This window comes from Aulostomus chinensis, chromosome 5 (genome assembly GCF_037954235.1).
Source record: "Aulostomus chinensis isolate RoL2024-O1b breed Wild chromosome 5, RoL_Achi_v1.0, whole genome shotgun sequence".
NCBI classification, from domain to species: domain Eukaryota; kingdom Metazoa; phylum Chordata; class Actinopteri; order Syngnathiformes; family Aulostomidae; genus Aulostomus; species Aulostomus chinensis.
Window position 1 is genome coordinate 25171505 of NC_141324.1, and position 16621 is coordinate 25188125.

A 16621-nucleotide genomic window follows, 5' to 3' on the forward strand; every position below is an offset into this window, starting at 1 on the left:
ACTGGTGCTCACATTTACGACGGCTATTCTCTTCCGTTTTTACTATTGCAAGCTCCACATTGTCACGTGTTCCATTATTTTTTGTTTCTGTTTGATTTAAACATATGTGGAAAAAAAGACTAACTCTGAAGCTCTGACTGAATCAGATCAGATACTTTTTGTTTCTAGTCAGCATTTACATGTATAGAAGAGATGCATCTACTGTGTGTTTAAAGAAACCAGAGTCACAGCAAATCTAGGCCAAGAGGAGGATAGAAATATAGCATCCACAAACTGAGTAGCTTCATTGGGAAGGTCTATATAAAACATTACCATCTGAAGAGGACACCAACTGCCTCACACTCTGCTCTGTGGTTCTAGTTGGGGCTTAACGGACCTTTTCATTTTTTAGTGAAAGTAGGCAAAAAACCGCAGGTCTCCGACCACAAGACCACAGGCCCTGCCCCTGCCGAGTGCAGGCCCATGACTTGAAGTCAGAGTCTGGTCTTGATTAATTGTTAGAGAATTGTTAGGCAAGTAGGAAATCATTTCTGCTGAGAGAACACTTCCACCTTCAAGTTCACCACATTGCCACACTCTGACCATTTTTTCCTGCAAACGTCTTCAACGATTTGTGATTAGCCTGAGCAACATTTTCATCAAGAGTAAAGTCATTAGTGGAAAGCTACAAAAACACCCTTCGGCGAATGAGAAGGAGAAGGATGGGCCACACTTGGCTCTACAGAAATTGCATAAAGCCACCACAGCAAGCAAACAAACAAGAGTTTAACATGTGCAGAGAAACACGGTGGAAAGAGCTATTAAACCTCTCCACGCAGTGTTGTGTAATAGTGCAAGCGAATGTGTTCAGGTGGCACCCATGTGCAAAATTCTTTTCAGGACTCGAACTTGAACTCTTTGGCAGTGTGAAATAGGGGGGCTTGTCATTTTACAGTAAAAGCTGGAGCAGAGGGAAGGCCCATGATGCAGGAGCTGAGCTTAAGGGGGCCATGAGAAATGTGCCAGAATATCTATCACTGTCTTTAACCTCCTCCACACAACACAAACAATGTCATCATTAGTCTTCCGACGGTAAACGTTCCTCGGCTAACTGGTGAGGTGTTGCGTCACATTAGAGTATGGTTCAGGCTGCACTGACAAAGAACTTGGCCTACTTTAGTAAACCTGAGCACATGACACAGCTCTGACATTTCAACACTAAAAAGGGGACACAACCAAGTTTTGACAAAACAACTACCGAGCTGCTATTCATTCTGGCGTTAACAAAGAATTATTTTACATTCAAACAGCAACCCTCATCACATTTTATTTGGCCCAATTGGAGAGCTGAATGCTGTAAATGTTAGACTGGTTAGACATGTGACAAAAGTGGTGGGGAATGGAAATACTGATGAGTTCATGGAAAGCAGCCGAGAGGAGACATGCGAGGAGCTGCTGCTGGTCACAAGCAACAATTCATAGAATGATGTCATAGAAGGGGATTAGCATATACTCATCAGTAGGGCTGTAATCTCCCAGTCGACTGGTCGATTTATTAGTCGATACGTTCTGGCTCGACCAAAATTCTGATTGGTCGATTTTTTGCCACGTTAATTTCATCAGGAGGAAAGTACCAAAAGCACCCCTGTTTCACAAATAACAATCTATCTTTGAACACCCCCCTTGTTTTTGCTATTTTGGACTCGCCCGACCCGCTAGAGACAGACAGACTGAAGAATACGAGGCCGATGTCTGGTGGTTTGATGAATGTATATTTAATTTTGACAGATTCATTTAAAGTCAGTCCTCGTCCACCATGTCAAAGACATCTGCAGTGTGGCAGCATTTCATGAAAACAGATAATGGAAAAAAAGTCGAATGCAAAGTTTGCAAACAACAGTTTGCGTATCACAGCTCCACTACAAACACGACAGCGTATCACCTAAAAACGGTAAGCTAACTTGTCCACCTTAGGTTGCCCCGTCAGTTTTGAGTATATGAACATATCGGCACTGACATCTCAATATTTTAGTCTAATAATTGTTTTGTTTTAATTGTAAAAATTCTTACAGTGGACTTTCCCTTTTGTGTTTAAGAGTAAAGTTTTAAGTTAAAAGTCTATTTGTGTCTCAGCCGCGATGCTGAGCTCCTCTGTTCAGTCTCGCTCTGTGCGCAGGACAAATGATAGTGTCGGTCAATTATTATAACCTGACAAAAACAATTGTCTAAATATTCCTCAACAGGTTTTGTGCAGATAGTTGACACAGTATATTTTTCAAATTTAAAATTAGTCGATTTTTAGCCGAAATTTGAGGGCTTCAGTCGACCAAGAATTTCTTTGGTTGATTACAGCCCGACTCATCGGTGTAACAGATACAGTATTAAAAAGTGTAGTAAAACATGATTTGGAAGGATGGAATTACCATCATTTCAAATACGACAGTCAGCACGCTTACGTGTGCACCAATGTTCCGCTATTATTCAGAAAATTATGACATTGTAAATTTGATAAAGGTCGTTCAAACAGCATATTGTGGTTGGATTATAAGATTTTGGCCTTTTTTCTGAATGTTTCCTTTTTGGATGAAGACATATGGACATGTGCACAGCATATTCTGAATATGCGTCTAGAGTTCGGGTATCGTTCAAACCTTACATCAGATGGGAAGTAAGTAAACAGTCAAAACTGGTCATCACTTACTTTTCTTTCATGAAACCACATTAGGAGAAATGTTGATGGTAAGTTTCATCATGCGTAATACTTTTAAGCCAAAGAAACTTTCTACCGGAGTCGATGGATCAGACTGAGTCAGTTGGAGCGTGGTGAAGCAAAATGTTTGTGTTCCTGCTTAAATAGTTACATTATATGAAAGAGGACAAAATAAACAATCTTCTGGCAAGAGATTTATGGGTCAAGATAGGAAATTGAGGGACACCTTCTTTGACCCTGGTTGTGAGGTCACCCAAAGTAGCCTCTAGCAGTAAAATGTCATATGACACAACGTTAAAAAAATTCAAAAATAATTTGCGTATCTGTGATTCAGCTCAAACATTAATCGGTTCCTTCTCGGCCCGTGTTCCACCCCTCATACAAGGTTCCGCATAAACCTGTTAACAGACAGACAGCCTGCACCCAAAACATAACCTCCTTGGACGAGCTAACAAGTGGACCCTGAGTTGAATTAAGATGATCAAATTAAGATGATTTAGTCACACCAATCATCCAATCTGGCTTCGCAGCTGCATAAAATTACAGGATCACTGTATCATACATTCAGGCTTGTTCCAAAAAAGTATGACCTCATTATTTAACCCATTTTTTTCCCCCTTTACTGTGGCTAGTTTTAGGTATCCTATATTATCACCAGGTAATGCTGTGACAGCAACTTCTTGATCGAATTATTAATGATTTTCTCCATAATTTTTTTCAACTAGTCAACTGAAAACTTTGTTTTTAAAATGACAAGAAACCCCTTTCACCAAATGTGGTTAAAAAAAATTAACCTCCTAGTTTTTGCATAATCCTGCTAATATACGCCACCACATACATATTAAAATGTTGTTTTTTTTCTAGTTGTTCCATTTGCATCCTGTGAATTCAAATTTTCAACATTCTTCCCATAAGAAATAACTTGAAACGTTCCCTCTTGTCCAAATGTTTGCAGATAGTAAATCGGTTGACTGAAGACACCGCACACTCGAGCTCCAACTGTAATAATCACGCATGTTGTATGTTGGACTTAAAAAAGGGCTACGGCTGAAACGTCGTCTGCTTAAAAGCATATTGCTGCCCTTGGGGCTTTAGTGTGCGATGTCTTCTCTCGTTACTCTATTCTGCAGCGTCACCAGCACCACGCGAAAGTCTATCCACGGCGTGCGTCTTTCTACTACTGCCGATAGCATATTGGCTCCACTTCTATAGAGCTGCATGTAAGAGAGAGGAAATTAAAACAAAAGCAGCTTACTTCTTTGACAGTGTTTCTGCGTCCAGCAGCGTTCACTGAAGTGCCCGTTGATGGTTGTTGTCTGGCAGGTGGTCTTTCCAATAGCTGCCCCTGGGCAAACATCCCCACACTCTCTATCGTTCTTGTTGGCCACGATATAGTTGTCCTCTACCGAGTCCAGGATCTTGGACCAGTCCAGTGTGGAGAGATAACAAAGGTCAGGGTTTTTCTCAATTCTCACAGCTCCTCGGGTGATATTCATCAAGCTATGGAGGCCGATCTCTCGCAGCTGGAGCATCTCGAACACCACCAAGGCATAATTGAAGAACAGATTGTTGCCTCTGATGACCGTCAAGTTGGGGAAGAGATCGCTGAGGCTCTCCAAACCGTAAACCCTGAAGAGCAACAAGTAGTCTGTGACCACCGTAAGCTTGGGGAAACTGAGGCCTCGGAAATCCTCGGTCTTGGTCCTAAACAAAAGTAAGATCTTCAGGTGGCCTTCGATCACAGTGCAGTTCTCAAGCGTCTGCAGGTTGGTCACATTGTTCCGAATATCCTTGCTTGGACAAACTGAAAAGACATGAAAAGGAAAGACACGGGATTTAAAAAAAAAAAAATCACATACCTACAACACACAAGGCAAAGCACGTTAAGACAAGTTATTTCCAGCCTTCCTTGAAATAAATCAACCATGACGAACAGTTTATTGACATGTTTAAATACATATACGTAATTAAGCTCAGGCGACAACAACAAAATCGCCCCAAACACTAAAACTAATAAAAGTGACTGATGCGTCTGATCTATTAACTGGAAAAACTGGTTTTAAGAAGTCAAATACGATCCCAAGAAAGACAAAAAAAAAAAAAAAAAAAGCCTTTCTTGGTAATTAGAGGGGATATTTACAGAGATATATGTGGTTGTGTCTGGCTTTGATGAAGACCAGACCATCTTTGCTGGCATTCTATGTAGCAGCTTTCATCCACTGGCAAAATGATGAGTGCCGTCATCAGAGAGAGGATGTGCTCATCCTTTGTTCTGCTGACTTGAGCTAATTCCTGAAAATGTTTGTATGTTCATGGAACTGAGGTACAAATGGTCATTGTTTGCACCAGCTGTAACTACAGGGCTCACCAGTCCTCACCCTCACATGATACTAATTGATGAGGCATTTCCATCTCTGCTACTTTGCACTGAGGCTACATTTTTTTCTGTCTAAATCATCATTCCAGTTCGATTGTATCACACTGATATCATACGTTACGAATGCGGGTCTGAACCAACATATTAATACGACAATTTTATTTTAATCAATCTATTAATAATGTAGTCTGAGGTGTTGAAAAATAGCGGATAAGATGCCCAAAGTGAGGTCTTTCACTGGGGGCGGGACACACTATTGATACAATACAGTTATAAAACAGCAGCTGTGTTCAAATTGATCCACCCCATTGCCATTTTGTCAATTTTATTTGACAAGTATATTATATGTATGTGTGTGTGTGTGTGTGTGTGTGTGTGTGTGTGTGTGTGTGTGTGTGTGTGTGTGTCAGAGTTTCAAGGGCTTAAAGCTACGGCACACTTTGACATTGTTTTCACATTTTTTGAAACAGACATCACAATGCAATGAATACGTATTCAATTTCCACTCTTTTGAGGTTATTTCTCTTTCAGTTACACAGATAACTTGTATATACAACGATGCATCCTAGATTAATTGTTTTGAAATACATAAATTATCACAGAAACATTTTCTTGTGATACTTTGGTGATCGTAAGCTGAGTATTGTGATAGTAGTGTGCCTTGAGTTACTCCAGGTGCAGCATTTTTGTCAGTTCTGCTGACACTGGAGGTGTTTTTATTTTCTTAATCATTATTGTCATACGGTTACATTGTGATGTTGTGGCAAACCACACAGCTCTTCCTACTAAATAGAGCAAAAAAAAATATTTTTTTTTTAAATGTAAATGTACAGCTGGAAATTTTTCTGAACTGTGTCAGCATTGGTGATGGTTCTCGTGTTATGCTTTGGCGCTGTCATGGTCCAGCGTAATCTATGGAGTGTAATGTAGGTGAGGTCATCAGAGAGCATTAGCAATGAGAAAGGGCAAGTTTAGCTTAGCCTAAGAGCAACCATTTCCGACTGAGAGATTCATCAGTGACATAACTAGATCGACTCCCAACCTGTTGCAAAACACATCAAACGTTGTTACACTCCCTGATAGTAATTCAGATCCATTGAGTATCTTCAACTTTCTGGTAATCAGCCAACATCTTTACACTTCATATGAAGTAACACAAGTACAGCTGCCCGTGACAGCTTCTTTCTATGCAGGTGCAACGCTGGAAATTCCAGGCCCAATATTACAGTTCTCAAGTGTTGTGTGCAGCTGGAGGTGGGCTGCCCGGTGAGAGGCTTGTATTTGTTTACCAAACTACCCACCGCTGAGCTGGGTGCATCAGGTCAACTGGTCAGCCGTGTGGAGAGGAGGTATAACAGCGAGGCATGCACCTCTTTATGGCAGCAGCTCATTTTACACCTTCTGTTGCATAACAGTACATGACAGCAAGCGTACACACAAACTGTCCAATCACTAGGTGTCCAAACTACAAGCTTTTCACTCTATGACCTTAATCAGGGAGCTCATGCCGCAGCAATTATCTAGGTTCAGCCTACAACCAAGCAAATGTCTTAACACGGGTTTCAACTGCAGGCTATTAAAAGAAACTCAGATAGTTAAAGAGCGTATTTCTGCAGATCTCACTGTGGTCTTGGGAACACTGCCGAAAGTCAAGCATGAATAGCACAGCACATTTACCTCCAAATTAAACATTTCCTATGAAGCTGGGGACTTTCAGCACAACAGATTTTTCCTACTTTAGATCTAAAAAACATATGATGAACCGCGTCCGCCCTCGCTCTGCAAAGATGCCAGAAATGTACAATATGAGGAGGCAGTGGGTCTGTAGTTTGAAAAAAAACCTCAATGAGCTGCGTACTGAGTGACCCTGTGAAGAAGGCGCGGCGAGTCCAGGCTCCTATCAGTGTACACTTTCAGCCAGGCCAGTATTTTTAGCACCACATTCCCAATAGAGAATCTAATACACTCCGGCCGTAACGATAGTGGCTCTCATTGGAAACTAGAACATGGCAGCCCTGGTGTGTAAGTGAGGAATTTTAGAGCTGCAGCAAAGAAAGAGGTGGCCAGACTGACTTCTCCATGTGTGAACATTTATTTTAGGATAAAAACTTTGGCAGAAGTTGTAGCTTAAAATAAACACACTTTTTTTTAAAAAAAAATACAATGTTTAAGGGCTAAACAGTGTGCATCTGGTCATGATGACACGACACAACTCAGGCCCAAAAAAAACCAAACCAAAACAAAAAACCCCATCACAGAAATTAACTGCTCAATATATTTGTCAGAAAAAATAAGTAACAATTTACTCCCTGTTCTCTTTGCATCTCCTCCTTTGAGCTATTCAAGACCAAAACCACAGCCTGCAGTGCTCACAATCGTCCATTTATTAGAGGGAGAACATCAGATATCTCTACCACTGCCCACACTGAGACGGATGTGCTACTGAGATTAATTAACAAGACGTAACATCCCATAATACCAACACTGTGCAAAAACCAAACTACTAACAATAACAGGGATGACATCCGGCTTGGAGGGAGAGCGTAAAATGGATGTTTCAGGGTTGCGTCTTGTGTTGTTCTATCATTCACAGAAACTCTCGAGAAAAGACAAAGACTATTTATACTGAAACAAAATCTAAACACAAACAGAACAATCCTTTGCAGTCATTTACAGTTTTTTTTAAGAAATGCCTTTAAATGCGCCTCTGCTCAGTTAGCCCACAAAAAGGACTGTTTGTTTTTTTTTCTTTTGCAAGAGGGTGCGGAATATCAAGATGCAAATTAAAAGTCATGATCGTGGGAAAAATAAAAGTTCACAAATCCTCCTAATTTGTCACATCACAATGCCACAGATGTCACAAGTCACCAGGGAGAGGAACATTTGCATGTAGCAAGTCAGCATGTTGGTTCTGAGAGCTGCTGCAGCTGTAAATGATCATTTTTTGAACGAAAAAAAAACAACATCTTAAAAGTAATTCAGTTCAGGCAACGGAGCCAATTTTGACCACTGCGCACACACAAGAGGGTAAGTGTGGGCGAAAGTGTTGATTTCAATATGATTGTATGAGATAATGTGAATTTTTAGACAATAATTCTACGAGAAAAACTGACAGTGAAATATCATAATTAAAACCAGAATTATTATTTTGTTTGTCAGATTTTTTTTTTTTTTTACCTCCATTTAAATGACAGGGTGGTGACATACAACCTCATATTTGAAACTGTTATCATTAAGGACAAAGTTTTGGTACCAGTTGCGCTGAAGAGCAGTTCCAACAATGTGAGGCGCCACTAAGTGATTTGGCTACAGCGCGGATGAGCGTGAGCGCAGGGGCGGCGTGTGACTGCTATCAGGTGAGAGTAGAGCAGAGCAGCGTGAACTGGGAGGTGGCTGTGCTGTTCTATTCATCATGAACCACACAGTGAGGTGAAAAATTAATGAATCTGTCCTGGGGTCAAAACACGATTCCTGAATTTTGCATAAACACATTTACCGATTGTTGTGACATAATTGAGCTGCTGTATAGTCAAAGTAGCAATAAAGGTGTTGTAAAACATTCTAGCCGGCTAGTGTGATATTTTGTTGCTGCTGAAAGGTTAAATAGGAAAAGGCACAAGCTCTCTGCCAGCAACGGTAAGCCAGTTTTCGCCGGCCTTAATTAAGCCATTTATTACCATTTCATGCCGGTGGCAGTAAAATGTTCTGTCCTTAAATAAACAAGCATCGTAAATCTTCCTGATTGTTTAAGATATTTCACTTTCATTCCAGCTAAACAGCAATTAATCTTAGCACTTAACATACAGGTACAGGTACTCTTAATTTCCTAAATGCTGAAATACTTAGATGTTTGTTTTTTTTTATTTCTTTTAGAGAACATTTATTTGAATGTTCTTACGTAAATATGACTTTTGTTTTTAATAAGCCGATTGCAGCTGTTTGCATAAGTGCGGCAGAATTTGTATTCAAGACAGACAGAACCATATTTTGTTAAGAAAACCACAACTTAAAAAAAAAAAAAAAGCAACAAGGCACCTTTTTTTGTTTCTGTATGGAAAGATACCAACTTAACTTCTTTCTAGTAGGGTACTTTTTTTGGGGGGGGGGATTTCTTTATGTATTATTATTATTGAAAGACAAAACAACACGTGATTACATTCTATATCTGGATATATGAGAAGTGGAGCAACAAGCTCTGATTCATCCGGCTACACAGGCAGGTGGTACAGCTCACACTCGCATCTGACGAAGTCATTAAGGCACACAGGAAATTCGAGAGAAATATCGTGGTCTGATATGACATAAGGATGTAAGTTTGTTGACAGATGACATGTCTGACCTTGCTTATTCCATTCCATATCATGATTCCCTACCATAACACAGAGCACATCACTAATACCTGGTGTAAAGGCAAAGCCCCTGATGGCCTGCCCATGTTCCCATCATAAATCTAGTCCGAATGCCTCGTGTAAATTGTGCCCAGGTCACAAGATGCTCCTAAATTTAAATCTACATGTCAAGAATTAGAACTATGAAGACTTGAGATGAATGCAGAACACAAATGCTGAACATATCTATACTTAACGTCAGCTGTGCACAGAGCGGATCTGGCTGTTCCTGGATGTGTGCTGAGCAGCACAATGTTCAAACTCACAATCCTTTCATTACAGCTGCAAGCATCAACAGGCACGGGCACTTTGTGAGGGAGGTGGATGGAGAGTGGAGGGCGCCTACAGGTTGTTAGACTAGGGTTGTATATTACTGCTGGGCTTCAGAGCCGACCGAGGCCTCAATACGCATGCACAAACACACATTGAGTGATTGCAACACTTCCCTTTTCAAGGTTTCCCTGTTCTGTTGTTTTCCAATGTAAGCTCAAACTACCCCCCCCCCCCAAAAAAAATGCCGAGGTCACTGAGATACGTGATCGCCATTTTCAAACTGACATGTGATGTAATCCACTGTTACGAAGCGTTGTAAAGCCTAATCATCCATCCGTTCTAAGGTATAATATAAACAAACTTCCCCTTTTTAGGCTCTCCTTCTGAATTATGAAATGACAAACATCTGTCTTTCAGGAGGGGAACAGGTTTTACCACAACTTTCAAAGAAAATGTGCTGAAGTCTCACAGCTAAACAGTATAGGCTGCCCTATAAATGTCTCGTAAGCAGGCACAGGGGTAAAGGAGCTTATCAAATTGACTGCTGTTTGGTAGCATTGCAGGCGCAGCACATTAATAATACAATACAGTACAACAGTCGAGGGAATGAACTTAAACCGATGAAATTCAGGCCCCAGGGCTCACAGTAAAGTGAATAGAGGTAAAGGACCCTGCAAACCACAAAGCTCCCACTTGGGATTGTAGAACTGCAACTAAATAATTGTTTCATTATCGATTTAACTGTTGGTTATTTCTCCCCTGGAAGGTTATATCATTTTCGCCTGGAACGCTGTGGGTATTTCCCACAACCTAAAGCAAAAAAAATTAATGTGCCGTTAAAATTTTTTTTTTTTAAACTTTTTTTTTGTTAACAGTAAAATGCACGACTCCACGACAGTCGCCTCCATTCATGAGCTTCATCAGGGTTCATGTCCTCCGCCTATAAGAAGCTTTCTGGCTCCGTTCTCAACTGACATTTAGATGCGTCCTGAGAAATCTAATCACAGGTGAACAACTCCAAGTCGAAGAGTTCACACTTGGCATTAATATGTGTCTCCAGGGATCACTTGTGATCAGATTTCACTTCCCTGCTCCATATAAACTTCAGCCTGTTGCTCAAATCATGTCGAAATTAAATATAGTATCCATACTGTTTTGTGTACTCTGGGTGGTGGAGACCAAAGCATTAATTAATTCAAGCCACTGACATTTTAATTTTCCAAGGGAATAAGATGTTTTTAATGATCGGTCCTGGCTATGATCTGGTCTCTTCCTTGCTATGATGCTGGTTAAACAAACTCCCCAGGATGTTGAATACACTCATCTCTCTATGAGCTGAGATGTTGTGTGTTAATAATTAAATAAAACTGATAACAATGGAATACTGGACAGCATTTGAGGAGGCAGTCCTTTGTTAGTTGACGATCGAATTTTAGGTGAGTTATGGACAGGCTATGTCTACATGCCTACAGAGGACGGCGGTAAGTGACCCATAACCAAGTCTTGAAAATTTTGTTTCACTTTGACATGTTGAAATTGTTAAGTGCCAGTTAGAATATCAACAAGATGGCGGCGGAAAGAGCTGGTCAGTCACGCGAGTTAAAGACTCTTTACTCTTCTTTATGCAAGCATTCACAGTTCGTGTGAAATAAGGGGGTGTTTTCTAATCATGCGGTTTTTAATCTTCCTTTTCTATTGCCCACTTTAAACATAGGCGTGAAGATATGTTGTTGGAAATCCGACTATTATGGCCGGGGCCAGGACAAATTTGCGTTCACGCCGCATAAAGAATGTGGCCCAGCCCGAGACCACCCCTGAAAGTGGTCTTAGTGGTTAGCTCTCCAAGTGTCCTGCGTTTGTTCACACCTGCACTCACAGCTGTCCATTTGTGATTGGATCCCTCGGGAGGATGCATGTTAATACCAGGTCTGAACAGGGCCTGTGAGTCCTTGCAGACATTACAGCCAGTAGTGGCAGCGAGGTAATTATTACCTCTACAGTGAGAGCACAATAGCGAGCAGATTTTTCTTTGAAAAGGGGCAAGGTGTCAAGGGTATAGTTCTGATACAACAAGGCTTCCTTGTCAGATGCCTGTGAGGTTGACGTGAAAGACTGTAGGTGTTCCAGATAACTCAATTTTCAAGCTGTACACAAATTTCAAATGTGAACCTGTCAATCAGGATTAGACAGTCATTGTTGATGTTGACACGTGCAAAAATCATTCCTTTGTCTACATGTCAGACACTCATGACTCTGGTACTTGAGACAGTGGTGGCAGTTGTAGTGTTTGAGTGTTTTCAGGGAGGTGGGAGGGCGACCGTTTCATCACCTACAATTGCTCTCCTTGCCCGGAGACATAAATCAAGGGGTGGTGAGTTGTTGCTTTGCTGCTCACCTGGGAGACCTGGACTGACCACAGAGATACTCGACAAAAGGCATCTAGGGGGGCATCATGGCGAGCCCCCGCTGTGTGACATTGCTGTTGGGAGTGAGGTCTGACAACATGACACAGACTGACACCGCAACATGGGTGTCTGTGGCTCTCGTGTATCACAATCTGGTCTCAGAGCTACACGCTTTTTTTTTGTTTTGTTTTTTTAATTTTTAGGAAAACAAAAACTCAACAGCTTGTTTCACAAAACTTCCTGGCAGACTCTTCTGACAATCTAGATGAAAAAAAATATGCAGTCAGCTTCGCACAAACGTGACATCATCAACGACAAATATAACTGACAGATATTTTGTTCCATGCTGTACAAATAAGAGCATGCAGCAGCTATGTTTTTTGTTGGGAAACAGTGGTGCAGCTCGTGAAATATGACACAAATCTTTTTCCTCCGATTTTTTTTTTTTTTTCATTCAGATGGTTAGAAAAGACCTTGAAGATTCTGGAACTACCATAAAAATCGGCAATAGGTTTCAGTAATAAACTTACTGGGGCTTTTTTTGGGGGGGGGAGTAGAAACGCTAAGCTCTGTGTTTCAAATGTAACGTTCATACATGAGACACGTGACATGGAGGCTCAAACATTCTAACAGCTATATAAATCAAATCGATTCACACACAGCTAATAAATATAAGCTTCCATTATTAAGTGAGTTTTTTCCATCAAGCTGAGCTGGACAGCACCCAACAAGTGGCTCAGAAGGTTTCCTGACTTCCACACTGGTCAGACCAGCTTATGAAATCGGCCAGTGTGAAGCCCAGGTTCCACTCTTCCCTCTACTGTGGTTCACTCTCAAGTCTGAGAGGAGCGGAGGAGAGGGGAGAGGGGAGGGTTGCTATGCAATTACACAACTTGCTTTTGATTTATGTCTTAAAATTCTCGCTGAAACTGGTTTGATGACATCGCTCCCTTTCCCTCGAGCTAAAGTCTGATGAAAGGTGAAGGAGACTGAGCTTTTCTTCAGAGGGCTGCAGACTTCACCGTATTAGCGCAGCTACCTGGCGCTACACACAGCAGACAAACTTCCTGTGTACAGGAAGCAGAGCTACTCTAGATCTCATCTACAGAACTAATAAAAGATGTAGACTTTGTTAAATGCAAATATATATAAAGTCCTAATGGTGGGGGCTCATTCTGCCGTGTTATGATCTTCAATTTTCTTTTATTAATTCTTCTGTATCATAACCAGGCTAAGCAGTAGCTGTTATGTATCATTTGTAATGACGGCTAGAGTGCGACTGTCCATACAAAAACTTGATATGATTTATCAATAACTTATAGTTGGGCTGTCATACATTATTTCTGGATCAAATCAAAGTATCTTTCATCTGACTGCCTGTTCGCAACAATAAATAAATAAATAAAAGTATATTCGAGTTCAATTCCACAAGTTAAAGCTAAGCAATGACAGATGGACTGAAAACAGCTGCAGCAACTAGTGCAAATCAGCAAAAAAGTATTTTCATAATCAATTCAGTCCTTTTTCATGCAAACATGTGTTGGACACAGATTGTTCCTATCAGGACTTGCTGCTTTTTTCACCCTCATTTAAGGCAGAAAAAAATTAAAAGTGTTTGTATTTTTGACTTGTAGACAAGAGAAGGATTAATTTCAACACATCAATTTGGGCTCAGGGAAATTACGTGAAACATTTTATTTATTTACTTTTACATTTTTAATACTGAACAATTCATGAATTTAGTGAGAATACACTCAGCAGATTAATCAATGATGAATACGTTACTGATAGTTGCAGCCCTTTTTCCATCAAGTTACAGCCGTCTATTACAGTCAACAAGAAATCACATTATGGCCAGTTTAGTTGGGAAATTACCTATAAATCAACATCGGCACACCGAATCATCCGCTTTGGTAGAAGGGACAATGTTTTCTGAGAGAAGTGTGGAATTTTATGTTTCCCACATTGCTCTTTGTATTTGTTGTCTTTGTTTTCTAAATAAAAAAAAAGGCAGACTCTGCTATAGCAGCATTTCTGCAAAGCAGCTTCTTGAGTAGAGCAGTGTGGCAGTCACATGGGTGTTTGAGCTGGATGAAAATATCGAATGTGTTCATTCATTCTTATCATGCCGAGCCTCCTCCCGGCTGGTGAATATGAAGAAATCAGCAGCAGCTGTAAAGTAACATTACTGCAGAAGAACCGGGGGTTTCATTTCTACATTAAAAACGCCAACTGCCTCCTTAAAAAAGGTTCTCAGACTACTTATTTTGGACAAAACATTTTGTTTACAGTTCCTGCAGACTCAAATAGACGATAAGTGTCAACCTTTGTCCCTTCAATGCAGTGACTGTAACTTACAACATGCCGCCTACGTGCCTTTATCAATTCACTATCACTTACAAAACAAGGAAACTCTTGAGGGCAATACTGTAATTGGGTGTTCGTGGGTGCTTGAACTTTAAACAGCCCCCGCAGACATTGATTTAACAGTTTTATAGATATATACACTTGAATTTTTATGTATTGAGTGTATTTAATGAAAATCCTGTGAGATATTCAAGGATTTTTGAATTGGTAGTCTAAAAGGAAATAAATACTGATCCCTATTTGGATACAAAACTGTAATAATACACTTTATTTTATTCACGTAGAATAGTATAAACTTGCAACCGAAATACATTCAGTTCTAACAGACTGAGTATATGAGCAAATACAATTTATAAAAAAAACAAACAAAACAAAAACAAACAAAAAAACGAAAACTTGGACAGCTAGAAAGCAAGATGTGAAAATATAAAACATAAATATGAATTGAAAGGTTACTTACTCTCTCCATTTGCCCAATGACAGCTCATCATTAAGCAGACAGCGGCCAAAACAAAACCCAAAGTCCGGAGACACATAACTGACTCGGGATAAATCACCACCCGGCACTATTCTGGGTCAAAAGCAGAATAATCCTTGGTGAGGCACACAGTTCAAACTGGAGGAAAAACGATTCAGGAAATTGTTTTTGTTTTGCGGCGTGGGCCAACAGGTAAACAAAAATAAATAAACGACATCCCGGAAGATGGGCGGAGGAACGAGTCCAACGTGTTCAGTCAAACACAAGCTAACGCTGCTCCTGCTAAAGTTAGCCACCTCATGGAAAGCCGCCGTTAAAAACACTTTTTTTGTGACAGTTCAAGATGTAATACGAAGATAAACTGGCCCAGTCGAGTTAGTCTGTGTTCGGAGGGGGGAGAAAAAAAGAGCAAAGCAAAACTCGCTGGTTGAAAAGAGGCTAACGTGGGTTAGCAAACGGCAGTCAAGCTAACTAGCTAGCAAGCTAGCTGTCAAGCCTGGCTCCACCAATCCAGCCCAGGCCACAAGTGAAGTTTGCGCTGTTTTTCCTTCAACCCTCTCAATTAATTTAAGGAAATACCGCGCCTGGCTACAACATTTCAATGCGCCTCATTTTTTTCTAAAAGTTGCATGCCTCGACATTCCTGCAAAAGCGACCTTTAACTTAATTCAGAGGAATTTTGGAGCCGTTTTGCTGCTGACTCGATGGCTGAGGCATGCGTGGCGTAACGTGCGCGTGTCTTTCGTAAAAAAAAAAAGAAAGAAATCCACCCAAGTCCAACAGAAGCGTGCTGAAAACATTGGTTGTTGTTGTTTCCCCCCTGTTGTTGTTGTTGTTTTTGTTTTGTCTTGTTTTGTTTTTTTGTTTGTTTTTTTTTTTGCTTAGTGAAATAACGTTGTTTAATTCGGTTTGCGTGCGAGCACCGACAACTCCTCTCCAGCCAGTGCAGAGATTTCAGTGAGATCTGCACTCTCGAAGGCTGTCAGACGGACTCCGTCGCGGCTCAGCAGCAGTGGTCCGCTCCTCTTTTGTTAAGAAATTAAAAATTTAAAAAAAAAAATTTAAAAATTTAAAAAAAAAAATAGATCTCCAAGGTTGCGCCCGCGATCCACGTTGGTAACTGGTACAAAACTGTTGGGTCATCTGAATGAGAGAAGGGTAGGCTGCACAAAGTCTGAGGGTTATTTTTTCTCCTTTTCTTCTTCCACAGACAGAGGTAGTTTGTCTCCCAGGCTCTGTAGGATCCCCTTCTTCTTCCCAGCCTCTCCGCCAGTAAACAAACCCTGCCAGCGAGCCAGATGGGCTCGAGGGGAAATACGGACTGGAGCTTATTGGATTACACAACAAACTGATCCAACTGTTAGAAAAAAAGAAGAAGTAATCCATTTACTTCTAACTAGAGCTTGGATTTGCATTGCATTTTTTTCATAATACTGCCGCTGATGTTTTGCTATTTGAATTAGATTTCATGGCATTAGAATATTAGTGATGCCACTACCTACTGCTACTACGAAGCAGTGATTCCTTCAATCGTGTTTGTTTGTCATCATATTTTATAAGTCTGTTTCACCCCCATATCACCAAGGCTGCTACTCATAATTAATTAATGAACACGTGACCTGTCAATGAATTTATAAGATTAAT

General features: G+C 40.6%; 1 protein-coding gene across 1 annotated transcript in view; it reads right to left on the reverse strand.

Moving 5' to 3' along the window:
- Window positions 1-16253, reverse strand: part of insra (insulin receptor a) — a 53428-nt gene extending 37175 nt beyond the window's left edge. Inside the window, exons 1-2 of the mRNA XM_086204166.1 lie at window positions 14960-16253; window positions 3945-4493 (exon numbers count right to left, since the gene is read on the reverse strand). Coding sequence (XP_086060292.1) covers window positions 3945-4493; window positions 14960-15035 — 625 coding nt within the window. The 5' untranslated portion in view covers window positions 15036-16253. The remainder of the gene's footprint in view (window positions 1-3944; window positions 4494-14959) is intronic.
- Between the last annotated feature and the right edge of the window lie 368 nt (window positions 16254-16621).